Below are 26,094 nucleotides of genomic sequence, written 5' to 3' on the forward strand. Positions count from 1 at the left end.
AGGCGCAAGCTTCCAGGAGTCCTCTTCCATTGTAGCCACACGGGACGCTCTTAATTCCTCCAGCAGCAAATTATGACGATATGTTTGAAACGCTGTCTACCAGCGGAGGCTCATTAGGAGACTCAGTGCCAAGGTTTTTTATTGGGTGCTAGTCATATAGGCCAGACTCCCAGAAAGAAAGCAGGTTTTCAGCATAAACGAAACAGCTGGGGTACAGTGAACCACTTTTATTGTTTAGGGAATAGCGGAAGCTCTCCCCAGATTCAAGATTCCAGAACCCAAGCAAGGGACAACCTTGAAAGTGGGGCTTTCAAAAGATAGCAGTCTTACCAAAAATAGTAAAATACCTAGGAATAAATGTAACTAAATAGGTGAAAGAGCTGTATTCTGAAAACTATAAAACTGATGAAAGAAATTGAAGAAGACACAAAGAAATGGAAAGATATTCCATGCTCACAGATTGGAAGGACAAATATTGTTAAAGTGTCTATACTGCAGCAGTCTACAGATTTAATGCAACCTCTGTCAAACTACTACCAGCATTTTTCACAGAACTAGAACAAAAAAAAATCCTTGAATTTGTACAGAATCACAAAAGACCCAAGTAGCCAAAGCAGTTTTGAAAAAGAAAAGCAAAGCTAGAGGCCTCATAATTCCAGACTTCAAGTTCTATTACAAAGCTATAGGCATCAAAATAGTGTGGTACTGGCACAAAAATAGACAAATAGATCAGTGGGACAAAATAGAAAACCCAGTAATAAATCCATGATTATATGGTCAATTAATCTTCGACAAAGAAAGAATGCACAATGGGAAAAAGTCTCTTCAACAAGTGGTGTTGAAAATTGGACAGCAACATGACAAAGAATGAAACTGGACCACTTTCGTACACTATATACAAAAGCAAATTTGAAATGGATTTCAGACCTAACCCTGAGACCTGAAACCATAAAAATCCTATAAGAGAACACAGGCAGTAAATTCTCTGGCATGGACCATAGCAACATTTTTCTAGATATGTCTCATGAGGCAAGGGAAATAAAAAGAAAAACTATTGGGACTATACCAAAATAAAAAGCTTCTGCACAGTGAAGGAAGTAATCCACAAAACTCAAAGGCAACCTACAGAATGGGAGAAGATATTTGCAAAGGACCTATCTGATAAAGGATTAGTATCGAGAGTATATTAGGAACTTGCATAACTCAGCACCTAAAAAACAAATAATTCAGGGGTGCCTGAGTGACTCAGTTGGTTAAGCATCCAACTCTTGATATGGACTCAGATCATGATCTCACAGTTTGTGAGATCGAGGCCCGTGTCGGTCTCTGCACTGATAGCGTGGAGCCTGCTTGGGATTCTCTCTCTGCTTCTCTTCTGCTTGCACGCCGCGCACTCGCTCTCTCTCTCTCTCTCTCTCTCTCTCACTCACTCACTCAAAATAAATAAACTTAAAATAAACCTACAAATAATCCAGTTAAAAATGAGCAGAAGAGGGGTGCCTGGGTGGCGCAGTCGGTTAAGCGTCCGACTTCAGCCAGGTCACGATCTCACGGTCCGTGAGTTCGAGCCCCGCGTCAGGCTCTGGACTGATGGCTCAGAGCCTGGAGCCTGTTTCCGATTCTGTGTCTCCCTCTCTCTCTGCCCCTCCCCCGTTCATGCTCTGTCTCTCTCTGTCCCAAAAATAAATTTAAAAAGTTGAAAAAAAAAAAAATGAGCAGAAGACATGAATAGACATTTCTCCAGAGAAGACATACAGAAGGCCAACAGACACATGAAAAGATGCTCAACATCACTGATCATCAGGGAAATGCACATTAAAATTACAATGACATATCACCTCACATCTGTCAGAATGGCTAAAACCAACCCCACAAGAAACAACAGGTATTGGTGAGGATGTGGAGAAAAAAGAACTCTCATGCAGTGTTGATAGGAATGCAAACTGGTGCAGCCACTATGGAAAACAGTATGAAGGTACCTCTAAAAGTTAAAAATAGAACTACCTTACAATCCAGTAATTATGCTACTAGGTATTTACCCAAAGAATGCAAAAACAATCAAAGGAGTACATGCAGCCCTATGTTTATTGCAGCATTATTTACAAGAGCCAAGATCTGGAAGCAGCCCAATTGCCCATTGATAAATGAGTGGATAAAGAAAAGATGTGGTATAAATGTACAACAGATTATTATTTAGCCACAAGAAAGAGTGAAATCCTGCCATTTTCAATGACATGGATGGAGCTAGAAAGTATTATGCTAAGTGAAGGACGTCATTCAGAGAAAGACAGATACCATAGGATTTCACTCATGTGGAATTTAAGGAAATTTAAGGACCAAAGGAAAAAAAAAGACAAACCAAGAAATAAACTCTCAAATATAGAGAACAAACTGATGGTTATGTGAGTGGGGAGGGGTGGGTGGATTGGGTGAAACAGGTGATAGGGATTAAGGAGTACACTTGTCATGATGCGCACAGAGTGTTATATGGAATTGTTGAGTCACTGTTAGTGATGCGCTGTTAGTGATTAGTTCACTGATAGTGAACTATTAGTTGCAGTACACCTGCAGCTAATACAACCCTGTATGTTACCTATACCAGAATTAAGGTTGAAAAATAGTAAGAAAGTAGAGCTCTCTTATGATGATAGGAAAAAACTCAAAGATAGAAGTCTTAGGCCTGCTGCATTCACTCCAGAATTTTTAAAAATCTCCCTATTTATGGGCAAAGCATATTGTTGGTCTTCTTTCTGAGGATGAAAGTGGAGTTTCAGAAGTAGAAAAGAGGTTTTGCTGTAGTAGAGTGACTCTCTTCCTTCCCAAGAGCTTGGAATTGAAATCTCACATCTTACATTTCCAGAAATGTATTATCCCAATACAGACGATCCCCGACTTATGATAGTTTGTCTTAAATGATAGGACTTTACAATGATGTGAAAGCGATACACACTGAAGAGAAACCATACTTCAAATTTTGAATTTGGGTCTTTTCCCAGGCTAGTGATCTGTGGTACGACCCTCTCAAGATGCTGGGCAGGGGCTGCAGCTCCCAGTCAGCCTCATGATGACTGGGAGGAGGGTCAAGAATTGATACAACCTTTCTGTACCCATACAATCACTTTGTTTTCATTTTCTTTCTTTCTTTTTAATGTTTGTTCATTTTTGAAAGAGAGACCGTGAGTGGGGGAGGGGCAGAGAGAGAGAGAGAGAGGGAGACAGAGGATGTGAAGGAGACTCTGTGCTGACAGCAGAGAGCCCAGTGCGGGGCTCAAACTCAAGAATCATGAGATCGTGACCTGAGCCGAAGTCGGACACTCGACCAACTGAGCCACCCAGGCGCCCCCGTTTTCATTTTCTTTACAGTAGTCAATAAATTACATGAGTTATGTAACACTTCATTATAAAATAGGCTTTGTGTTAGATGATCTTGCCCAAATGTAGGCTAAAGTAAGTGTTCTGAGCACTTTAAAGTGGGCTAGGCCAAATTATGGTGTTTAGTAGGTTTAGGCTTATAAAATGCATTTTTGACATACAGTATTTTCAACTACTTATCAGGATGTAGCCCCTAAGTCCAGGAAGATGTGTGTTATTAGACTTAGTCCTAAATAAAACATGGAAAGGGGTGTGAGCAGAAGGGCCCCGCCAGGCTCTTCCATTCCTTGATTCATTCAGCAGACTTCGAGCAGCTGTTCTGTGCCAGGCCACTCTTCAACAAAACAGACTTAGTCTCCATGTTTATGAAATAGTACAATAAACATATCATGTATTTCTCACAGGTCAGCCAAATTTTTTAAATATTTGTAACCTGTATTGTAGAGGGTATGTGGAAGGAAAGCACTTTCATATACTGTGGGCGGGGTGGGGGGCGGAATATGAATTGATAGAATCATTCTGGGGTCAGGGCAGATAAATTGTACGGGACCTTTACCCTATAACTTTGGTTTCTAATAATTTGCCTTACAGCTATTCTAGCTAAGGTTTTCAGTGAGACCTATATTCTTAGAAAAGGAATATCCCAAAAATCTTTTATGTGGATTATATTTAGTAATATTTATGTTCAAAATTAGAACAGAAATATTTAAAATGTTATTTGAAAAATATTAAATTCATTATATATTATCATAAATAATATTTTAATGATGGGGCACCTGGGTGGCTCAGTCGGTTGAATGTCCAACTTAGGCTCAGGTCATGATCTCACAGTTTGTGGGTTTAGTGTCGGGCTCTGTGCTGACAGCTCAGAACCTGGAGCCTGCTTCAGATTCTGTGTGTTCTCTCTCTCTCTCTCTGCCCCTCCCCAGCTCGTGCACGAGCTGAAATAATTCGTTCTCTCTCAGAAATAAATAATTTTTAAAAATTAAAAAAATATATTTTAATGAAAAAAATATCTATATATTTATATATATATAATGAATATATATAATGAAAAATATATATAAAAATATATTTTAGTAAAAAACTAATTTTTTTAAAACAAAAATTAGTACAAATAGTGGCATTGCTTTCCATTTTTCCAAATCTGTTTCATGTCAGATTTAATAAAAAAACAACTGGTTTCTCATCTCTGCTTTTATATTCAATCTGTTGCACTATGTTGTTAGGTTGAAATATGTGAAGAAAATGTGGCCTTACTCAGATATGTAGCTGGAAAAAAGTATTTTCATAGGCTTTCAGGTAATTGTGGATATTCTTTGACATGACATCAAAACTCTTCCAAGTGGTAGTTTCTTAAAGGTTAGTTGCAGTATCAGTGAAAATATCAATGAGTTTTTCATACAGTTAGGTCAGAATCTGTGGGTTTACCTTGTACTTTGAATGAATCTTTTTTTCATGCATGATTTTTTGTAAGTTCATGCGGTTGGCTATTTGGAAAATATTAATTCACTAAGTTATGCAGACCTACCAGATGTTGACACATGTTCATTTTACCATCTCCTCCTCCCCCCATAAAAACCTCATGTTTATTAATATCACCCTTGACCTCATCAAACACATTTGTAAGTAGTAGGAAGCTGTCAGCTTGTGGTAGTCAATGCTAATTTACCAAATTTTAAAGTTTTACTTGAAAGGTTAAACCTTCTCATTGGCAGCAAACATTTTCAGTTGTTTTCTTGGAAGTGCCAGACTTCATTGTACATTTTTTGAGAAAATAGCTACCAGGTACTCCAGGCTGGCTAGCCCATTGTTCTTTCAGGTAAAAATAGTGATCCATTTGCGACTCAAGCAGTGCTCAAGTGCTTTTCTGTAAGAATCCCATTGTGTTTTGGCACACTAGGGTGCGTTATGTGTAGTTCCCATTTTATTGCACAGCGTATGAAAAAGATGGGAATCTTTCAACTGCCAGAGCATGGCCAGTGAGAACACAAAGATTCCTAAAGACAGTTTGGTGCCACCAGCATTTTTATTCACCATTACTTTTTGCACTGCCAGTGCAAATGTTAACACAGGGAAAAAAAGTTTCGTTTTTTTGAGAGAGGGAGAGGGATAGAGAGAATCTTAAGCAGGCTCCATTGCAAGGGTGGAGCCCAAAGCGGGGCTCCATCTCACACCTGTGAGATCACAACCTGAGCTGAAATCAAAAGTTGGACACTTAAATGATTGAGCCACCCACGTGCCCTAGGGAAAAAAAGGTTTTTTTATACATGTTTCCATATTAGTACATTTTAGTATTATTATGAAAATAGTTTTGATCTCCTAGACCTCCTAAAAAGTGTCTTGGAACCCGCAGAGGTCCTTGGACCAAAGAACTGCCATCCTGCAGAAATACATGTATACAAAGATACTCACTGAAGCAGTGTTTTTCATAGCATAGTATTGGAAACAATAGAATTGTCTAGGTGATAGTCTTTCTGCTTACTGGCGGAGAGGATTCAGCACTAAATACCTGCCAAGACATCCACTGATATGAATTGTCTTCTTAACTATGCGTGTAGAATAGCAGGAATTAAGTACTCTCTTTGGGGGAATTGAAAAAATAGGCATTCAAATAATTTTCTTTGGTCTGTGGTTCAGGTGAGGAGCCCTAATTGATTTTTGTTAAGGAATGGTTAAGGCATGTTCTCTGCAGCAGTTCAAGAAAATGTGACAAATCTTTGTGTGATGAATTGACAATATCTTCACATTAAGTGAAAAGTTGAGAATAATATTTATAGTATGATCATGTTTTGTCTTAAAAAACAAATCCCAAAACAGAACTATAGCAAGTGATTACATATGTTACTGATTCAGAGAGACCTAGAAGTTTTTAAATCAAAAACTGCTATCCATGGCTATCTCTGCCAAGGTACGTGGGATTTGGAAAATCAGGTGTAGGAGATGGTTACAGATTCCTAGTTTTTATTCTATGTATCTCTGCATCTGAACTTTTTTTTTTTTTTTTTTTTTTATTTTACAATGAAACCATTGGGCATTATATGTAAAATCCTGGTAAGTGCTATGAAGACATATATATGATAAGGAAAACCCCTCTGAGGGGACTTCTGGGAATCTGCGTCTGGATGAGCTCTCATCCGGCATGGCTTCTCTGCATTGTAGGAATCTGAGGCGGATCCGGAAATGTCAGCGCGGTCGAGAACAGCAGGAAAAGGAAGGGAAGGAAGGAAACAGCAAGAAGACCATGGAGAATGTGGATAGCCTGGATAAACTGGAGTGTAGATTCAAGTTGAATTCCTACAAGATGGTGTATGTGATCAAGTCAGAGGACTACATGTATCGGAGAACTGCCTTGCTCCGGGCTCATCAGGTAAGAACGAGTAACTGAATTTCTCCACACCCCTCCTTCCCAGCCAGGCCCAGACCTACCCCAGAGGCTTCTGATTGCTTCTCTCCCTTTATGAAAACCACCTCGCAGATTTGAGAATTGTTGAGTAAGCAGGTGTATTAGTCTATTAAAGATGTCAGGGGGCACCTGGGTAGCTCAGTCAGTTAAGTGTCTAACTCTTGGTAATTGGCTCAAGTCATGTTCTCACAGTTCCTGAGGTCTAGCTCCACTTTGGACTCTATGCTGACAGCACAGACCCTGCTTGTGATTCTCTCTTTCCTTCTCTCTCTGCCCCACCCCCCCACCCCCACTTGCTGACTTGCTTGCTCTCTTAAAAGTAAATAAATAAATTTTTTAAAAAAAGTGTCCAAAGAACCACAGACTGCGCCTTAAACAACAGAAATTTTTTGTCCTACAGTTCTGGAGGCTAGAAGTCAAAAATTGAAGCGTTTGGCAGAGTTCCTCTGAACCAGGGCTGTGAAGGAGAATTTGCTCCCTGCCTCCTCTCCTAGCCCCTGGTGTTTTGCTGGCAGTCTTTGGCCTTCCTGGCTTTCAGGTCTCTGCCTTCATCTTCACATGGTGTTTTTCCTATGTGCCTGTGTCCAATTCACCCTATTTATTTATTTATTTACTTATTTAAATTTTTATGTTTAGAGTGCAAGCTGGGGAGAGGGGCAGAGAGAGAGAGAGAGAGAGAGAGAGAGAGAATCCCAAGTAGGCTCCACGCTGAGCGTGGACATCAGGCTTGATCCCGCAACTCTGGGATTGTGACTTGAGCAGAAATCAAGAGTCAGACACTCAACTGACTGAGCCACCCTGGTGTCTCCAATTTACCCTTAAAAAAAATTTTTTTTTTGTTAACGTTCATTCATTTTTGAGAGATACAGCATGAGTGGGGAAGGGGCAGAGAGAGAGAGGGAGACACAGAATCTGAAGCAGGCTCTTGGCTCTGAGCTGTCAGCACAGAGCCCGACGCGGGGCTCGAACCCACGAACCCAATTTAAAGGGTGCCAGTCATACTGGACATATGGGTTCACCCTGCTATAGTGTGACCTACCCTAACTAATTACATCTGCAACAACCTTATTTCTCAGTAAGGTCACATTCTCAGGTACTGGGGTGAAGACTTTAACACAGTGACTTGCAGGGAACACAGTTCACCCCATAACAGCTGGTGGCACCTCAGTGGAATGAAGCTACTCCCAGCATTTATATTTCAAGTGGTATTGCTTGTTTGAATTCTATCTGTTTTCACATGCTGTCTCAATTGTGAAGCTTCCTGATGCAGTTACATACCGGGTATTGTGCTAGGCCCTGGGACACAACCAAGGAGTAGAGCATATATGCACTATGAGAGAAAGAAACTGGGTGAAGTGATCATGGGTAACTGGCACACAGGCCCTGTTTTTGTTGGGGGAGACATCTGTAAAGAGGAAACGCTTGAGGCCTGAACAATGACAAGGATATAGCCTGGGGAAGAGTCAGAGTTTGGTACTTTCCAGGCAAAGGAAACAGGCAAATGCAACGCTGGAAGGGAGGAAAGGACTCGGCATGTTTGAGAAACCAGAAGCATCAGTGTGCCTTGAGCCATAGGGAGAGTGGCATGTTTGAGGTCGAAGGGTGGGGGAAGACATCATTGCTAGTCTCATAGACCATGGTTGGGATTTTGTTTGTGGTACATTGGGACATCGTTGACAAAGATGGCTCGAACTGCTGTGAGGACAGTGGGGTGACTTGAGGCATGACGCTGGAAAGGCAGAGACTGCTTGAAAGACTGCTCTTGTCCAAATGAGATGTGATGGTACCTGGGCTATCAGGGTGGCAGTGGAATTGTAAGAAGTAGATCAGTTTGGAGATGTAATTGTCAGGATGTGGTCATGATCGGATGTGAGAAGGTAAGAGAAAAGAGAACATCAAGGATGATGCCTGGTGGTTTTTGTTTTTTTGGTTTTTGTTCTTGCTTGAGTAAATCAGAAGTTTAGGGATACAATCTGTTAATACGGAGGTGGGTTAGGGGGCATACAAGGCACTGTGTTTTGAACTGTTTTTGTTTGGTTTTTTTTTTTTTTTAATGTTTATTTATTTATTTTGAAAGAGAGAGCAGGGGAGGGGCAGAGAGAGAGGGAGAGAGAGAATCCCAAGCAGGGTCCGTGCGGTCAACCCCAACGTGGGGCTCAGTCTCACTAACTGCCAAGACCATGACTTGAGCTGAAACCAAGAGTCTGATGCTTAACCAACCGACTGAGCCACCCAAGCGCCCCTGAACTGGTTATGTTTGAAAGGACTACAGGGGCGCCTGGGTGGCTCAGTCAGTTAAGCATCCAACTTCAGCTCAGGTCATGATGTCATGGTTCGTGGGTTTGCCCCCGTGTCAGGCCCTGTGCTGACAGCTCAGAGCCTAGAGCCTGCTTCGGATTCTGTGTCTCCCTCTCTCTCTCTGCCCCTCCCCTGCTTGTGCCCTGTCACTCTCTGTCTCTCAAAGATAAATGTTAAAAAAAAATTTTTTTTTGAAAGGACTACAGTTCAAGCAGGAGAATGTTGGATGGGTGTTTTGATGGACTTCTCTCATGATGCTGTGTGTTGTATGTTTGATGCCAGATTATTTGGGGGGCTAAGTAACACCTAATTCATCTTTGTATCCCCTCCTCTGCCTTGCACATAGGCCCCAATAAATATTTACTAGATGGGTAGGTGAAAGCATAAACCTCCCCTGAAGATCTGCTGTGTCCTCATGCTCTGCTGGGCAGGGTGGGGTAATACTGTGAAGAGAAAGTGGGTTTTAAGCCCTTTGCCTTTGCACTGTTTTACTTAGAAGTGGATGGTCACACTGCCAGGGTGACCTAACAGCTGCAACTCATAGGGTCTCATTCAGGGTATGCTAGAAGCACCGGTGATGCTAGTTTCAAAATGAGGGGCGGGGGGCGCCTGGGTGGCTCAGTCAGTTAAGCATCTTTGTTTCTTTTTGAGAGAGAGAGCACAAGTGGGGGAGGGACAGAGAGAGAGGGACACACAGAATCTGAAGCAGGCTTCAGGCTCTGAACTATCCCAGAGCCCGATGCAGGGCTCAAACTTGTGAACCATAACACCCTAACCAAAGCCAAATTTGGACGCTTAACTGACTGGGCCACTCAGGCGCCCCTCCTTTTTAAAAGTTTGAGAGAGAGACAGTGCAAGTGGGGGGAGGGACAGAGAGGGGAGAGAGAGAGAGAGAGAGAGAGAGAATGAGAATGAATGCCAAGCAGGCTTTGCAACTGTCAGCACAGAGCCCAATGTGGAGCTCAAACCCACGAAACTGCAAGATCATGACCTAAGCTGAAACCAAGAGTCAGACGCTTAACCAACTGAGCCATCCAGGCGCCCCAGGCATCTAACTCTTGATCGTGAGATCGAACCCTGTGTCAGGCTCTGCACTGACAGCACAGACCTTGTTTGGGATTCTCGCTTTCCCTCTCTACCCCTCCCCTGTTTACGTGCCCTCTCAGTTTTTTTTTTTTTTTTTTTTTTAATGCAGATTGATGGAAACAAGGAAATCTGTGTTTTTATCAGGTTCCCTAGTTGATCCTGATGAATGCTAAAAATGAGAAGTGCTGAGCTAGTTCTGCTCAGACCCCATGTTGGCATTTCTTTAGGGGCTTTATGGATTCCACCTCTTTATATACTCCATGTTCTTAATCTCTTTCAATTTTCTTCTTTAAACAGGGACTTCTCACTAACCAGAGGTTTCAAGGCTTGACCCCACACCTTTTCCTCTGCTACTTTAGAAAAAAATTAGGCTTTGTATTCGAAGAGGTGTTTTGTTTTGTTTTGTTTGTCTTAGTTCATGGTTTTTTTTCGTTGTTCTGTTTTGCAGTCCCATGAGCGTGTAAGCAAGCGGCTACATCAGAGGTTCCAGGCCTGGGTAGATAAATGGACCAAGGAGCATGTGCCCCGTGAAATGGCAGCAGAGACCAGCAAGTGGCTCATGGGTGAGGGGCTGGAGGGCCTGGTGCCCTGTACCACCACCTGTGACACAGAGACCCTGCACTTTGTGAGCATTAACAAGTACCGTGTCAAATATGGCACAGTGTTCAAAGCCCCATAACTGCAAAGCCAGAGCAGATAACTTGAGGGGGGTGTGTGTGGGGAGCACTTGCACTCACACACACTGAAGAAACAAGGAAGATGCCTTTCAAGCCTCACTGGGCCTCTCTGGGACATGGCCACCTGATCAGTGTGTGGCTGGTGCAACCTGGCACCAAGTGGGCTACATATAAGGAACGTGGATACCTTACAAAGCCGGAGCTGGAACTTTTCCCAAGGGGTTTGGGGTATTACCCTGCTCTGGAGGGGAAGGAAATCCATGCAAGCACAGAGACATGCAGCTTGCTTGCACACACCAGCAGAGCTAAGACTGGAGTCTCCTGGGGCCTGACCTTCGACGAAGGAGCCAGATGCTGTTCACACCTTGACTGGATGGGCATGCACTGACAGACTGGGGAAGGACTCACCGCTCAGATGGATTGTAACTCTGATGGTCACTGCTCCTCTCCCCTCCCCCCAAAAGGAAAAAAAAAACTGGATTTGATTTTTTTTTTTTTTTTTTTTTTTTTTTCCTGGTCACTCAGCACATCTAGATCACCTGTTAGATTTTATCTGGGACCTGCAGTTTGGCTTTGGGATTGATCATCTTGTGGGTTTTTCCTGACGAATCCCTCGCTGCCCACCCTTTACTCTCTCCTCTGGTTCTCAACCTCAGCAAGTTCAAATCCGTCGTCCTTTTTAGCTCCCGTGGAACTGTTTTGTACCTGCTTCTTTACTAGTCTACCCTAGTGCCATCCACCAGCTTTACTCTCTGACACACACACACACACACACACACACACACACAATTTTAACTTGGTTTTTCTTTTTTTTTTTTGTAAATAATGTACATACTGTCGATTTTTTATTAAAAGAAATATGCTTTGATGTGCTAGCATAACTGCTCTAGCTTCTTGTGTACCATAGTTCTATGTGGCTTCAGATTTAGTACCTATGAACAGATGTACAAGACATTTATTACACTTTTTACCAAAGGGAGTTACCGTTGTAGTACTTTTGTGTAAAACTTGTCTTCCCTCTTGCCCCAACTTTTTTTTTTCTTTCTTTTTTCTTTTTCTTTCTTTTTTTCTTTCTTGGGTTTTTTGTTTTTTTGGTTTTTTTTGTAAATAAATAAAGCTTGGTTCTTACTTAAGGAATGAACTCTCAACCCAAGTCCCTTGTCCTCACCAGAGAACTATTGTGGAGTAGGGATTTGGGCTTCAGTTCCTTATCTTCAGCACAAACAAGAATTTGCTTTAAATAGCGATTCATTGCACTTGTCCCAAATCAAAATATTCCAAAACTTTCAAATAGAATACTTAATTCTTTTAGTACATGTTTTTCCCCTTATTTCAACTGTTTGGAAATATTTTGTATTTTGGCAAGTTGTCCAGCTATTTGCATTTCTCTGTGTGTGTGTGTGCGTGTGTGTGTGTGTATATATATATATATATATATATATATATATATAATCCTTAATTGGAAATGGGGATGAACAATTAAACACAAAACCAGTATTTAAAAGAAATATGTACAAGGTGTATGGCCTAAATAGGGTTGGGAGAGAAAAAATTTGTTACATTATTAGCAACTGCAAATGGACTTTTATATTATATATATATATAATTGCATAAATTTAGACTAGCAAACCAGATAAACTGATTAGGATTTTTCTGTCTTCAGCCTGGAGTTTATGAACAAAGACATACTGAACCCCTCCCAGTAGTCTGGTAGATTTTTCTCCATCAACCATTACCCTAGTCTTAGTTATAAAGTAACCAACATGTTTTGTGTGGACTTGTTTGCTTAATTAAAACCACCACCACCACAAACTACAAATTTTTTGGATTCTGAACTTTAAAAACACATGGTATAGATTTCTCTGCTTTTAGACTTTTTTGTTGCAGAGGTAACAGGAGACTCTGAACCCAGAAGTGTAGGGGGTGGTCAAAGAGCCTTGTGGCGGCAGATTCTAGGATGAAGCTGGGCCAGTGCCAGACCTGGAGGCACATACATTATTGACTGAGGGGAAGGCTCTTCCAGCTTTTTCCAGCAATAGCTCACCTGTCACCCTCTGCTCACTCAAGAAAGATTGTGTTAACCTGGAATTGTGGAGGAAATTGATGGGGTCTGACCAGGGGTAGCCCCAGCTGTTGCTGTCCCTGCACTGCTTCAGGTCAGGATAGGGTTTCAGGGTCAGTTCAGGAGAAAACCCAATCCACCAGTGCAACCAAAAAAGGAGGGAGCCTCACCTACACCCAGGGTTTTCACAAGCCCCATCTTTATCCCTCCTGCCTTCTGAAAATTGAGCTCCAAGCTCTAAACCCAGCCTGTATTGTAGCAGTGAGTTATCTTTATTTTAAATCACGTTTGGTACTCTGCACTTAGTCACTTTTTCCTGTGACCTACACTTGAAATGTGAACTTGGTCAGTATCTCCATTAAAAAATAATCAGGGCTAGTGTGTATGTAATTTTTCTTAGTAATGATATTATAGACAAGCACTGCCTGGCAATTCTAGAAGGAAAAAAAATACCAGTGGGCTGCTAAGGTAAGGATGAAACTGGAGGTGTTTCTTGGATCAGGCTTTTCTGAACTCTCCAGTCCTGTGTGGTGAAATACGTTACTCAATTAGGATTTTGAATGCTATGACTGATCTGCCATCTCACATCAAAATACTCCCAGGGTTTCTGGTGATAACTGACAGCTATATACACAAAACATGTAGGAGAGGAAGCTCAGGTTACTGCGGGTACAAAGCCCTCCCTATTTAAACAGATGTCTGCCAATTAGCGTCAAAGCACCAGCCCTGGCTCCTGGCTCTTCACACGTTAAACAGACAACAGGTTTTCGAAGACAAGAGCCAGAAGTCGGGCTAGGCGTGGAGAACTAGCCAGTTCCCACTCGCTGCTTCTAAGCCCTGGTGACCTGCGTCTAAGCCTCCTGGCCGAGGCTCCCAACCGTCGTGCCTAAAATCCCCGGTCTCTGTCTCGATTCTTTCGGAGAATCTAAGCGGCGTCAAACTTGCCGTTTTGAGGGATTTGCCCAGTGGCCTGCCAGTTCAGACGAGATAGAGAGCCTCGGAAGCCGGCTCTTGGCTTTCAGCTGCACGTTCAAGATTCAGTGTAGCGGGACTTCCGAGAGCCGCCAGTGTTCCAAGAAAAGCTGCCCGGGGCTGGAAGGCGCCCTTCGGCCCCGGAACCTTTGGTTCCCGACCGTGGGCCGCGCCGGCAACGACAGGGGCCTTCCGGGGAGAGGAGTGGGCGTGCGACGATGGCGGCGCCGGCCCTGAAGCACTGGCGCACTACGCTGGAGCGGGTGGAGAAATTCGTGTCGCCGCTCTACTTTACCGACTGTAACCTCCACGGCAGGTGGGGTTCCTCCCGCCCAGGGCGCCGGCCGGCCGCGGCCGCGCGCCTCAGCCTTCCCTTCCGGGGGGGGAACTCAAGCTGCGGCCACCGGGGCCGAGGGATGAAGTGCCCGCCGCCGACTGGGCAAGGCCCCGGGAGGAGGGGTCGGGAGACGCTGTGCTGTGGGGCAGCCTTCCCGGCGGCGGGTCAAGGGCGTCCCCATCCGCCGACTGGCCCACGGGCGGCAAGGGGCGGCCTCGAGCCCGCGCCCACCCGTCCCTCCCGCCCAGGCTCTTCGGGGACAGCTGCCCGGTGGCCGCGCTCTCCAGCTTCCAGACGCCCGAGAGGCTACCGTACCAGGAGGCGGTCCGGCAGGAGTTCCGCCCCGCGCAGATCGGCGACAGCTTTGGACCCACGTGGGTAACGCCCGGGGGCAGGGTGGGGCCAGCGGGCAGCGCCCCTCCCCTCTCGCTCACCCCCTCTAAGGGCCACACCTCCATTGCGGCCCTAGGTCCTAGACAGCCGCTTGGGGAGGAGCAGCGCCCTCTGCTGGAAACAGCTCCCTGGTCTCTCGGTTTCCGTGGGAGAGTTTTCATCCCCCGCCCCTCCCTCCTCCCAGTACCTAGACACCCGTTAGGAAAGGCACTCTAGCACGGATTACAGACCCCTGACTTCTCTGCCTTTTCCCCTCACCTTGCTGCACACCTTGTTGCTCCTTTCTTGTGGATCAAAGCTGACTACCTTGTGACGCTGCAGATGCTTGGAGACAGTCTCCAGTCCCTGCTGACCCTTAATCCGAGGAAGTATGGCAAAAGGACAGGGCTTCGACCCCCTAGGCCCATCTCAATGGCTGTCTTGCAGATGGTGGACCTGTTGGTTTCGGGTGGAGCTGACCATTCCGGAGGCATGGGTGGGTCAGGAAGTTCACCTTCGCTGGGAAAGTGATGGAGAAGGCCTGGTGTGGAGAGATGGAGAGCCTGTCCAGGTGAGGAGCCCTGCCCTAGGGATAGGTAGGGCCCCATTTCAGCCCTTGTCTGTGAAGAAGCCACAGCTTAGTGGCTCTGCCTGCAGGGTGGTATCAGGATATCAGGATTGGGGAAGTTGCCACTTGGGCCCCAGTGTAATTGGTCCCTCTCATAGTGGGAAGTTCAGTGGATGGTTTTAGGTCCTAACATAATTAGTGCTAAACCAACAGCTGCCACTGACTGGCCACCTTCCCATTCTGGGCTGAATATAGTTGCTAATCAAGTACAATAATAATAAATACAGCAGATCCATTTATTAACCCTCTACTAGGTGTCAGGTGCCAAGACTGTTGGCTTTGCAGACCATAACACTTTTAAGTTTTTCATAAACTAGTTCTTATTATATGTAGCATATACTTACGAGGGGAGACTTTCAAATGGTTCTCGATGGTATAAAGTATAAATGCAAGTCCTCTTCCCCTGAAGTAATGGCTCTCTCCCTGCCACACCATTCCCAGTTCCCCAGATATAACTATTGACTGTCTTGTTTATGCATCCACCCATATCAGGTTTAATCTTTACAGTCCTATGTGGTGGGTCTTTATGCGCATTTACAGATGAAGAAACTGAGATCTAGCGGTCAGTTCACTTGCTCAGCCTCCATTCCAATTAGACTAACTTCCTGTCTCAGGTTAGGACTCTTGTTCTTTTTGTATGGAAAGATGGCAAACCCCTCCCTCCCTCTCTCTCTCCTTCCATTGGCTCAGCAGATGTCTCCTGAGTGCCCTCTCTGGGCCAGGCCCTGTACTAAGCACTGGGGATTTAGCAAGGAATGAGGCAACCCTGCATCTGACTTCATAGAGTTCCCCTTCAGATACTTATTCAGTGGTACAGAGGCCACCAGAAGCCATACCCAGACATCCTAATACCTGCCCAGGACCCTTCCCATAAGACCAGGGGCTTTTCTGCTGGTAAATGGGTGCCATTTGTGCTCATGGCACTCCAGCTTCTGTAGGGGTTAGGCACTGGCTACCAGGGGTCCCCAATTTGTCAATCCTGGCCTTGCATGGGAGAGAGGAGCCAGGGCTGAGGACTAGGCAGAGAGGCCTGGCCTCCCTCAGCTTAAACTTCACCTGAACTGTTCAAAAGCCTCAGGCCCTGTCTCTCACTTCATTCCTCATAAGGGTTTGACCAAAGAGGGGGAGAAGACCAGCTATGTCCTGACTGACAGGCTGGAAGAAGGAGACCCCCGGAGGTGAGTGAGTTCCTGTGCTCTAGTTGACCACCAGTAGTTGAGGAAGAGCTGAAGTCCAGCGTGACCCAGAAACGCCAACCTCCAACACAAGCATCCTCAAATCTCACAATTTTTAAAAGAATAGGATTTTTTTTTCCTGCCTAGAAAGATAATATCTGCCTTCTTGTGGTAAATACAGGAAAGCACAAAGAAGTAAATGACTCCCATTATCCCATCACCTAGAGATGACCGTTATTAACATTTCAGCCTTCACCACAGGAACTCATTCAGGCATAGTTCTTACTAGTTAAGGTTGTATTTCTTTGATATTTTGCATTCTGATTTTTTCCGTCCCATATTATAACATGGGCATTGTATGTCACCATTAAAAACTCCAACATAATATTATTATATTTTCTAATATTTTTTTTTTTTATTTTTTTTTTTAAAAAAAATTTTTTTTTTTCAACGTTTTTTATTTATTTCTGGGACAGAGAGAGACAGAGCATGAACGGGGGAGGGGCAGAGAGAGAGGGAGACACAGAGTCGGAAACAGGCTCCAGGCTCCGAGCCATCAGCCCAGAGCCTGATGCGGGGCTCGAACTCACGGACCGCGAGATCGTGACCTGGCTGAAGTCGGACGCTTAACCGACTGCGCCATCCAGGCGCCCCTCTAATATTTATTTTTATTGTTTTATTTTTATTTATTTTTTAGAGAAAGAGAGAGACTGAGGGTGAGTGGGGAGGGGCAGAGGGAAAGGGAGACAGAATCCCAAGCAGGCTCCAGGCTCTGAGCTATAAGCACAGAGCCTGACACAGGGCTCTAACCCACGAACCAGGAGATCATGACCTGAGCCAAAGTTGGATGCTTAACTGGCTGAGCCACCCAGGTGCCCCTATTTTTATTTATTTTATGTTTTTTATTTTTTTATATGTTCATTTATTTTGAGAGAGAGAGAGCGTGCGCACACACATGCGTCTGATGAGGAAGGGGCAGAGAGAGAGGGAGAGAGAATCCCAAGCAGGGTGCTGTCAGAGCAGAGCCTGACACAGGACTTGAACTCACGAACCATGAGATCATGGCCTGAGCCAAAATTAAGAGTTGGATGCTTAACTAACTGAGCCACCCAGGTGCCCCTCTAATATTTACTGAACACTGTATCTGATGCTTCCAGATACTAGGACAGGGTTAGCGAGTAATCTGGTCCTTGACAGCAAGGGGGACTCACAGATACTTACAAAATTACAAAACCAATGGCGGCTCTGAATGCAAATACTGGGAGCTCAATATGGGAAAGCTGTTCCAGATTTAGGAGAGGGGTGGGAGGTGGATTAGGGAAGGCTTCCCCAAGGAAGTCGTGTTTGTTCACTGAAGTCTAAGTAGAACCACAACACAGACTACTGTGCCACTCCAAAGAATGGCCCTGCCCCATATTGGCTGCTGGCTCTTTGCTCTGAAGGATTGGACCTGGAGGATCCAAACACGTTTTTAATTGGCAAAGAGGGTTCTGAGACCAAGGGAGTGTATTGTAAAGACAGCTGTGGAAATGGAAACAAAAGGCTAAGCAGCAGCATAATTCACACAGTTCCGAACTTGGCTACTCATTGACCCTGCCCAAAGCAGGACCCTCATCAGCAGAACATGACCTTCTTGTCCACACACCTCAGATACTGTGGGATCTGGGTAGTGGATCCTGGAGGCGAACAGGGAGAGGCCAGATGGATGCTCCCTTGGTTCTGGCTCCCCAAGCCCCCAGGATCTTCTGCTAGTCCCTTGGCCTGAGGTTGCCTGTCCACATTCGTAGCCTGACCCTCTACGTGGAAGTAGCCTGCAATGGGCTCCTGGGGGCCGGGAAGGGAAGCATGATCGCAGCCCCTGACCCAGAGAAGATGTTCCAGGTGAGCCGGGCTGAGCTGGCTGTGTTCCGCCGGGATGTCCACAGGCTCCTGGTGGATCTAGAGCTGCTACTGGGCATAGCCAAGGTACTCGACACCCCTATCCCACCCACCTAGTCACTCTAGAGCCCTTCCTGGCCCCCAGGAGCAGGCTATTTCTTGTGTCAGATAGTTGGGAGTCTGGGAATCCAGATTAGGGAGAGTGTTTCTGCCTGCTTGAGTACTGAAAGGATTTCCCTATGTAAAGGGGAGGAGGGAGACAGTGCTAAGCAGGGGAAACCAGAAGGAGCAAAGGGTCAGAGGTAGGGAGGAGCTTTGCTGAGAGCCATTGAGAGGTCAACCAGGGCCTAATTCTGGAGACTCAACTTGGTTGAGACTGGGATTAAGGGACAGAACCCTGCTGCAGGGCCTTGGGGAGGACAACCAGCGCAGCTTCCAGGCCCTGTACACAGCCAACCAGATGGTGAACGTGTGTGACCCTGCCCAGCCTGAGACCTTCCCAGTGGCGCAGGCCCTGGCCTCCAGGTTCTTTGGCCAACGTGGAGGAGAAAGTCAACATACCATCCATGCCGTGGGGCACTGCCACATTGATACAGGTAGGGCAGCAGCTGGCCAGGTTGGTGCAGGAATGCCCTTGAAGCCCTGGATGTGCCCTGGAAGCACTGTGTCATCCCCAGCAAATTCCCCTATTGGACCTCAGTTTTCCCCATTTGTAAAATGGGGTCAGGGGCCTGGACTGTGTCGCTTCATTTATTCTTTCGACAAAATCTGATGCCCCATGTGGCCCCCTGCCAGATAGTGGGAGGTAGGATTATAGAGACTGGTGACTGTAAAATAGGCAGACAGAGTTGGGGCCATAACGGAGGAAGGTCAGGAGAACTCAAGAGAGGCTCCCTGTAGGAGGTGATCTTGGAACTGAGTGAGAATGAGTAAGTTTGACAAGAGTGTCCAAGTCCTCAGACAGGACTGGCCTAGGAGTAATTAAGATAGGGGCTCAAGCGCAGGGGCAGGCTTCTAGCTTTGGACTTGATGAGTTTGCAGCATCTGTGAGGCTTATGGGAAATCTACATTTTTACAAGCTCCCCAAGGTACTGATTCCGATGCAGCTAATATTTCTGAACCACAGAACAAGGGCTTTCTCTGCTGTGCCAAGGTTTGCAGTGGAGTGTGGGGATTCTGGGCTGGTAAGGAAGGGTCTGAGGCCTAGAGGCCAGGAGGCTGGAGGGCTTCATGCAGGATAGCTTGTCCCAGCAGGTCCATCTCGGGATGCTGTGCCCCCCTGTTCTGGGATATCCCTCAATGTGTTAACACCCTGCCACCTTTTATAGAATCCTTTCAGGGGTGGGGTGGGGTGGGGTCTCAGCCTCAGAGTGAGGCTATTTCAGGGTGTGGGGCCTCCATTTCCTGACCTATAAAGCTGACAGCCTCCTTTCCCCACCCCCTACTTGCACCTTGCCGGCGTGTTTTGAACTGAGAGCTCAGGAGGGGTGCCACAGGGCCTTGCAGGGAAAGTGGCCTGGGGTGGTAGGGGGACAGCCCTCTGGAGGCCCAGGCTGGGCCTGGTCTGGTGCTGGGAGCCAGGGATGAGGCTGGAGATCTGTGAGGAGTTGTGGACCTTGCTGCTCTCCCTCCACCTCTGCGCCCCTCCTGTCCAGCCTGGCTTTGGCCCTTCAAGGAGACTGTGCGAAAATGTGCCCGGAGCTGGGTGTCAGCTGTGCAGCTCATGGAGCAGAACCCTGAATTCATCTTTGCCTGCTCCCAGGTCAGAGGGACAGCCGTGTGGGGGCACCTGGAGCCCAGTAGGTCCAAGGGTGAGGTTCTGAGGGCTTCTGAGGAGGAGGACTCTTCCCCACCTTCAGCTGCCCACTGGCTCCAGACGCTCAGGCCTGGGTGGTGTCCTGATCACTTCTGACCGGCTCGGGCCCCATCTGCCCACAGGCGCAGCAGCTCGAGTGGGTAAAGAGCCACTACCCTGGCCTGCATGCTCGACTCCAGGAGTTCGCCTGCCGCGGGCAGTTTGTGCCTGTGGGGGGCACCTGGGTGGAGATGGTAAGTACTATCTGCACCCCCTCCACCTCAGGCCACACTGTCAAAATAGCCTTCCCCACTCGGCCTTGCCGGTAGGTGGCTTTCTGCATGCCCTTCATACCCCCTCTGTGGCAGCACTTACTAGTCCACGGAATCCCAAGGCCTGGGACCCCAAGGGGGAGGAGGGCCTCAAGTACTGTGGCAGGCTGTCTTTGTGACCCCACCCTGGATACCTCCCCTTCCAGCAGGCAGACAGTTGGGCCTGATGGGAGGAGATGGACCCCTCTGGGCACTGGCTGTAACCCCTATGTCAGCCACAGTTTCTCTTACACGTGAGGTGGGGGTGGCCAGATCTCCTGCCTATTCCCCATCTATGCTGACGCCGGTTACCTCCGTCTTCACTCACTGCCAGGATGGGAACCTTCCCAGTGGAGAGGCCATGGTGAGACAGTTCCTACAGGGCCAGAACTTCTTTCTGCAGGAGTTTGGGAAAATGTGCTCTGAGGTAGGCTGGGAGCTGCTGTACCTGCGGGCAGATGGGGTTGGAGCTTGACCTTGAGAGGCTGAGGGTGGGGCTGTTCCACCAAGAGCCCTGGTTCCCCTGTCCCAGAGGCCCTCTTCCCCGCAGTTCTGGCTGCCAGACACGTTTGGCTACTCGGCACAGCTCCCCCAGATCATGCGCAGCTGTGGCATCCGGCACTTCCTGACCCAAAAACTGAGCTGGAACTTGGTGAACTCCTTCCCGGTGAGCAGACCTCAGGGGACCAGGGGCCCCACGTGGAACGTTCATCTCCCCCTCATTAAGGGGTCCTGGACAGACCACCCAACCCCCACCCAGAGAGGCCGTGCCTCCCCAGGGTTACACAAAGGTAGGACAGGAATGCCCTGACTCTGGCCGCTCTCCTATCTCCCTACCCGCAGCACCATACTTTTTTCTGGGAGGGGCTGGATGGCTCCCGTGTGCTGGCCCACTTCCCACCTGGCGACTCATATGGGATGCAGGGCAGTGTGGAGGAGGTGAGGGGGCACCTAGTGGCTGAGGTGGGGGGGGGGGGGGCGGGGGCGGCAGGCCGGAGAGGGCTGGGTGTCCTGTTCTCAGCTGACCCATGTTGACCTATCCCCGCCTGTCCAGGTGCTGAAGACCGTGGTCAAAAACAGGGACAAGGGGCGGACCAACCACAGTGCCTTTCTCTTCGGCTTTGGGGATGGGGGTGGTGGCCCCACCCAGACGATGGTGGACCGCTTGAAGCGGCTGCACAACACAGATGGGCTGCCCAGGTTGGACCTGGCCCTCCGGCAGCCCTCACTGTTCACTTTGCCCTTGCGCAGCCCTGCTTTCTGCTCAAACATCGGGTCCAACTCCTCCACTGAACCTGATCCTGCTCCAATCCCAGACCACTGGCCCTTCCCAGCTCCCACCCTGGGGGAGGGGTGGGGAAAAAGCTGATGGTGGGAAGGAGCTTAAATCTATCAGAGAGAGAACTCTCCTGGCGTGTCCAGAACTGGCTTTGTGTGGACAGGGAACTTTCTGGGGGTGGCTCCTTTCTGTTGGGGCTGGATCTCTTGTCCACTCTGGCGTGGAGGAAGGGTGAGCCACGTAGTAGCCCCAAGACTGGGAGACCCAGGCTGTGGTCCCCCTTAGGGTGCAGCTGTCTTCTCCGGGGCGACTCTTCTCGGCACTGGAGACCGACTCAGGGCAGCTGTGCACATGGGTTGGGGAGCTCTTTCTGGAGTTACATAATGGCACCTACACCACCCATGCCCAGGTCAGGAGCTGGTCATTGAGCCCAGCGGGGAGGGTCTGCAGAGGGTTAGAGGAGGAAGTGGGGGATAGAGTCTAGTCTAGACCTGGGGGAAGAGGTTTGTGTTCCAGGGAGGCACTGAGGGGAGAAAAGTACCGGAGCTGAGTGGGTCAGGGGCCTGGAGGAGAGACAGGGCTGGGTGTCCCTGAAGAAGGGTGGGTGTGGGCTGAGGGGAGAGGATGAAGGCATGCGGGGCAGGTCAGCCACAAGAGGCTTTATCCGGAAGGCCCCGGGGAGCCTCAGGTTCTGAGCAGGGGAGGGCTTGGAAGGTGTCCTGGGACAGATCCCCCCCCCCCCCAACCCTGCTCAGATCAAGAAGGGAAACCGGGAGTGTGAGCGGATCCTGCATGACGTGGAGCTGCTCAGCAGCCTGGCCGTGGCCCGCAGCGCCCAGTTCCTGTACCCGGCGGCCCAGCTGCAGGACCTCTGGAGGTCAGCCTGGCTTCTGGCCCCTGCCACCAACCTGACCTCCTCCCCGACACCTCTGTGGCCACCCTTCCCGGCCTTCCCCATCCCTGTCCTTGGCTCCTGCAGGCTCCTGCTCCTGAACCAGTTCCATGATGTGGTGACCGGCAGCTGCATTGAGCTGGTGGCAGAGGAAGCCATGTGCCACTATGAAGGTGAGGCTGATGACATTCCCACCGCTGTCCCCGATGCCAAGGGTGGAGCCCTGAGGGTGTCCTATGGGATACTCAGGGGTCGTCCCAGACCCACTGCCCACCCGTGACCAGCCAGTCTCTCCTCAGACATCCGTGCCCATGGCAACACACTGCTCAGTGCTGCAGCCGCAGCCCTGTGTGCTGGGGAGCCAGGTCCTGAGGGCCTCCTCATTGTCAACACGCTGCCTTGGAAGCGCACTGAAGTGTTGGCCCTGCCCAGGCCTGGTGGGGCCCACAGCCTAGGTATGAGCTGGAGAGAAAAGCTGCCACTGCAGTAGGAGGGACCGAGGCCCGACCCAGAGTTGGGGACGCTGCCCTGGGGTGCCCCAGGCTGGAGAATAGTAGTGGAAGTATCTGCCCCTCCTCCCGCCCCCCTGAGCAAGGCTCCTAGAAGGGCAGGGAGGCTGCACTGATACCTACGCCTCATCCCCAGCCCTGGTGACAGTGCCCAGCATGGGCTATGCTCCTGCCCCCACCTCATTGCAGCCCCTGCCGCCCCAGCAGCCCGTGTTTGTAGTGCAAGAGGTAAGTGTAGGCACGTCCTGGTGGGCAGGGCCCGTCCTGGGCCATCCCTAACAACATGGGGATGCTGAGCTCCCCAGCCCGGAGCAAGTGGTGAGGTGGGGCTGGGCTGGGGGTGCTGTTGGTTGTGGGAAGCCCCTGCAGACTCAGCTTCAAGGACCCCTCCCACCAAGGCTGACGGTTCTGTGACTCTGGACAACGGCATCATCCGGGTGAGGCTGGACCCAACCGGCTGCCTGACGTCCCTGGTGCTGGTGGCCTCTGGCAGGTGCCAACTCCTCATTGCCCTCTTCCGGTGCCTGACAAGTAGACCCCAGACCCTGTTCCCTCTGTCTCCTGGCCACAGCACTACCCACGGCAGCCCTTCAGTGGGTCTGGACTGCAACCCACACATGAAGCAGGGCAGACTGGGCTAGGAATCCCCTTGTCCTTTGGGCCTACTCTCCCTGCCCCCACCCCACCTTAAGCAGCTGGAGAGACCAAGGTCATAAAGTTCGAAAGCACCAACCCCGTGTCCTTCTAGGGAAGCCATTGCTGAGGGCACAGTGGGGAATCAGTTTGTGCTGTTCGATGATGTCCCCCTGTACTGGGATGCGTGGGATGTCATGGACTACCATTTGGAGACACGGTACGCCATGGGCAGGACCCGGGCGGTGGTGGGCCCCCTCCATCAGCCTGCCCTGGCTCAGGTCTGCCACCCCGCCCCACAGGAAGCCAGTGCGGGGCCAGGCAGGGACCTTGGCAGTGGGCATCGAGGGTGGCATGCGGGGCAGTGCCTGGTTCCTGCTGCAGATCGGCGCCAACAGTCGGCTCAGCCAGGAGGTTGTGCTGGATGTTGGCTGCCCCTACGTCCGCTTCCACACCGAGGTAGCAGAGGGCAGCGTGGTGGGCGTCCTCCCCCAGTGTGGCTGGTGAGGGGGGAGCCGCCCAGGCCTGTGTGCGTCTGGCCTCCCACTCCAGGTGCACTGGCACGAGGCCCACAAGTTCCTGAAGGTGGAGTTCCCTGCCCGTGTGCGGAGCCCCCAGGCCACCTATGAGGTCCAGTTCGGGCATCTGCAGCGGCCCACCCACCACAACACCTCCTGGGACTGGGCTCGATTTGAGGTCTGACATGGGGTGGGGTGGGGGTTTGGATCCTGCCCGGCTGGGGAGGGCGTGGTTGTGTGGTGTAGAGTCAGCAAACCGTGATCAAGATTTGCTGGCTCCTACCTTGTGCTAGGCATTGTTGCTAAATGCTTTGTTTAGTTTGACACTCATGCGTATTTGGTGGGGTAAATTCTGTTAGGCCCATTTCGCAGAGGAAGAACTGAGGCCCGGACAGGTTGGGTGGTGTGCCCAGGGTCTCCCGTAGTGAGAGCTGGAATTCAATCCTGTGGTCCCCAGGGCTGACCCTCACGGTAGTGACAGGAGCTCTGGAGCACGAGGAGGCAGGGCCACCAAGTGAGTCTGGGGTCTGCCCTCCAGGTGTGGGCCCACCGCTGGATGGATCTGTCGGAGCACGGCTTCGGGCTGGCCCTGCTCAATGACTGCAAGTATGGCGCCTCAGTCCGAGGCAACGTCCTCAGCCTCTCACTGTGAGTGGAGTGCCCGCCAGGCCCGGGGTGCTGGCGTGGGGGCGCAGGTCTTCCTAGGCCAGAGCTGACGCAGCTCCAGCCCGGCCCATACCCACCCTCCCCACCCCAGCTTGCGGGCACCTAAGGCCCCCGACGCCACCGCTGACATGGGACGCCACGAGTTCACCTATGCGCTGATGCCGCACAAGGGTGAGGGCTGCTGCCGGGCGCTTCTCTGCCCTTCTCTGAGCCGGTTTCTCGCAGCGGCCGGTGAGGAAAACGCCAGCACACTCACGCCCGTACCCCCATCTCCAGGCTCATTCCAGGACGCTGGCGTTATCCCCGCTGCCTACAGCCTCAACTTCCCCCTGTTGGCGCTGCCTGCCCCGGGCCCGGCGCCCGCTGCCGCCTGGAGCGCCTTCTCGGTGTCCTCGCCTGCGGTAGTGTTGGAGACGGTCAAACAGGCAAGGGGCCGCGTGGCGCCGGGGGCGGGGTCCCCGGCTGGGTCCACCCTCGGCCCCGCCCACCGCCCGCCTCCCTCCGCAGGCGGAGACCAGCCCCCAGGGCAGCACGCTGGTCCTCAGGCTGTACGAGGCCCACGGCAGCCACGTAGACTGCTGGCTGCGTACGTCGCTGCCGGTTCAGGAGGCCGTCCTGTGAGTGGGGGCGCGGGGTGGGGGTGGGAGTCCTGCCCTCGCGGGGGCCTCGTGACCCCTCCTGTTCTCCAGCTGCGACCTCCTGGAGCGGCGCGACCCCGCTGGCCACCTGCCCCTTCAGGACGACCGCCTGAAGCTCACCTTTTCTCCCTTCCAAGTGCAGTCCCTGTTGCTGGTGCTGCAACCCCCACCAAACTGAGCCTCTTGAGGGTGGGGTTTTGTTTGTGGAAGGCCTGGGGGGGGGTGCTCACTTCCACCTCCCCAGCCTGATTCATCACCTCTTGAAGAATAAACCCTTGACTCAGGAACCCTGCTATAGTCCCTGCTCACTCCCAAAGGGCCTATCCCCAGACTCCCAAGGGAGGAAGACTTTGCCCCAGGCATTTGGGGGCAAGGGCAAGATCTACAGGGTCTGGGTTGCAGCCCCTGGGAGAGATTTGGGATTTCAGCGACCACAGGGTGGCTAGGGGACCTGTGAGAAGAAGTTCCTCCCCTGGGGAGGAAGCCAGGGCTTCTGATGAGCCACCCACTAGGAGAGGAGCACTGACCAATGTCAGTGCTGGGAATTCTGGACTGGAGGGCCTGCTGAGGGCCGGGATCTCTGCGCAACC

The 26,094-nt window shown here is 49.7% G+C and overlaps 2 protein-coding genes across 6 annotated transcripts in view; both read left to right on the top strand.

The window, feature by feature from the left end:
* The window catches only part of SIN3A (SIN3 transcription regulator family member A), a 75,356-nt gene extending 63,384 nt beyond the window's left edge, over positions 1 to 11,972 (top strand). For both annotated transcript variants that reach the window (XM_058736998.1, XM_058736997.1), the window contains exons 20-21: positions 6,535 to 6,742; positions 10,611 to 11,972. In XM_058736998.1, the coding sequence (XP_058592981.1) occupies positions 6,535 to 6,742; positions 10,611 to 10,841 (439 nt within the window). In that variant the 3' untranslated portion in view covers positions 10,842 to 11,972. The remainder of the gene's footprint in view (positions 1 to 6,534; positions 6,743 to 10,610) is intronic.
* A 2,008-nt stretch (positions 11,973 to 13,980) lies between these two features.
* MAN2C1 (mannosidase alpha class 2C member 1) lies at positions 13,981 to 25,791 on the top strand. 4 transcript variants are annotated; one of them, XM_058737001.1, is made up of 26 exons: positions 13,990 to 14,189; positions 14,459 to 14,584; positions 15,030 to 15,153; positions 16,318 to 16,388; positions 18,173 to 18,350; positions 18,670 to 18,859; positions 19,919 to 20,025; positions 20,202 to 20,312; positions 20,704 to 20,733; positions 20,920 to 21,036; positions 21,213 to 21,308; positions 21,424 to 21,569; positions 21,934 to 22,057; positions 22,404 to 22,525; positions 22,628 to 22,713; positions 22,840 to 22,995; positions 23,186 to 23,277; positions 23,448 to 23,542; positions 23,798 to 23,902; positions 23,985 to 24,141; positions 24,235 to 24,378; positions 24,739 to 24,848; positions 24,958 to 25,037; positions 25,143 to 25,291; positions 25,374 to 25,483; positions 25,556 to 25,791. In XM_058737001.1, exons 1-26 carry the CDS (start codon positions 14,092 to 14,094, stop codon positions 25,680 to 25,682), a joined length of 3,051 nt encoding a protein of 1,016 aa, XP_058592984.1. In that variant the 5' UTR covers positions 13,990 to 14,091; the 3' UTR covers positions 25,683 to 25,791. The 4 variants fall into 4 exon arrangements, with proteins under 4 accessions (XP_058592983.1, XP_058592984.1, XP_058592985.1 ...); XM_058736999.1 differs by having other exon boundaries at positions 13,997 to 14,189; positions 20,704 to 20,796; XM_058737000.1 differs by lacking the exon at positions 24,958 to 25,037 and having other exon boundaries at positions 13,981 to 14,189; positions 20,704 to 20,796.
* The last annotated feature ends 303 nt before the right edge of the window (positions 25,792 to 26,094 follow it).

The sequence above is a fragment of the Neofelis nebulosa genome, chromosome 7, assembly GCF_028018385.1.
Source record: "Neofelis nebulosa isolate mNeoNeb1 chromosome 7, mNeoNeb1.pri, whole genome shotgun sequence".
In the NCBI taxonomy this organism is placed as follows: Eukaryota; Metazoa; Chordata; class Mammalia; order Carnivora; family Felidae; genus Neofelis; species Neofelis nebulosa.

Bases quoted from the DNA above. Each gene is read 5' to 3' on its own strand.
- MAN2C1 (XM_058736999.1), top strand. From the start codon at position 14,092: ATGGCGGCGCCGGCCCTGAAGCACTGGCGCACTACGCTGGAGCGGGTG. The intron at 18,351-18,669 runs GTACTCGACACC...ACCCTGCTGCAG, and splicing joins TGCTACTGGGCATAGCCAAG to GGCCTTGGGGAGGACAACCA. The intron at 21,570-21,933 runs GTTGGACCTGGC...GGTCCCCCTTAG, and splicing joins AACACAGATGGGCTGCCCAG to GGTGCAGCTGTCTTCTCCGG.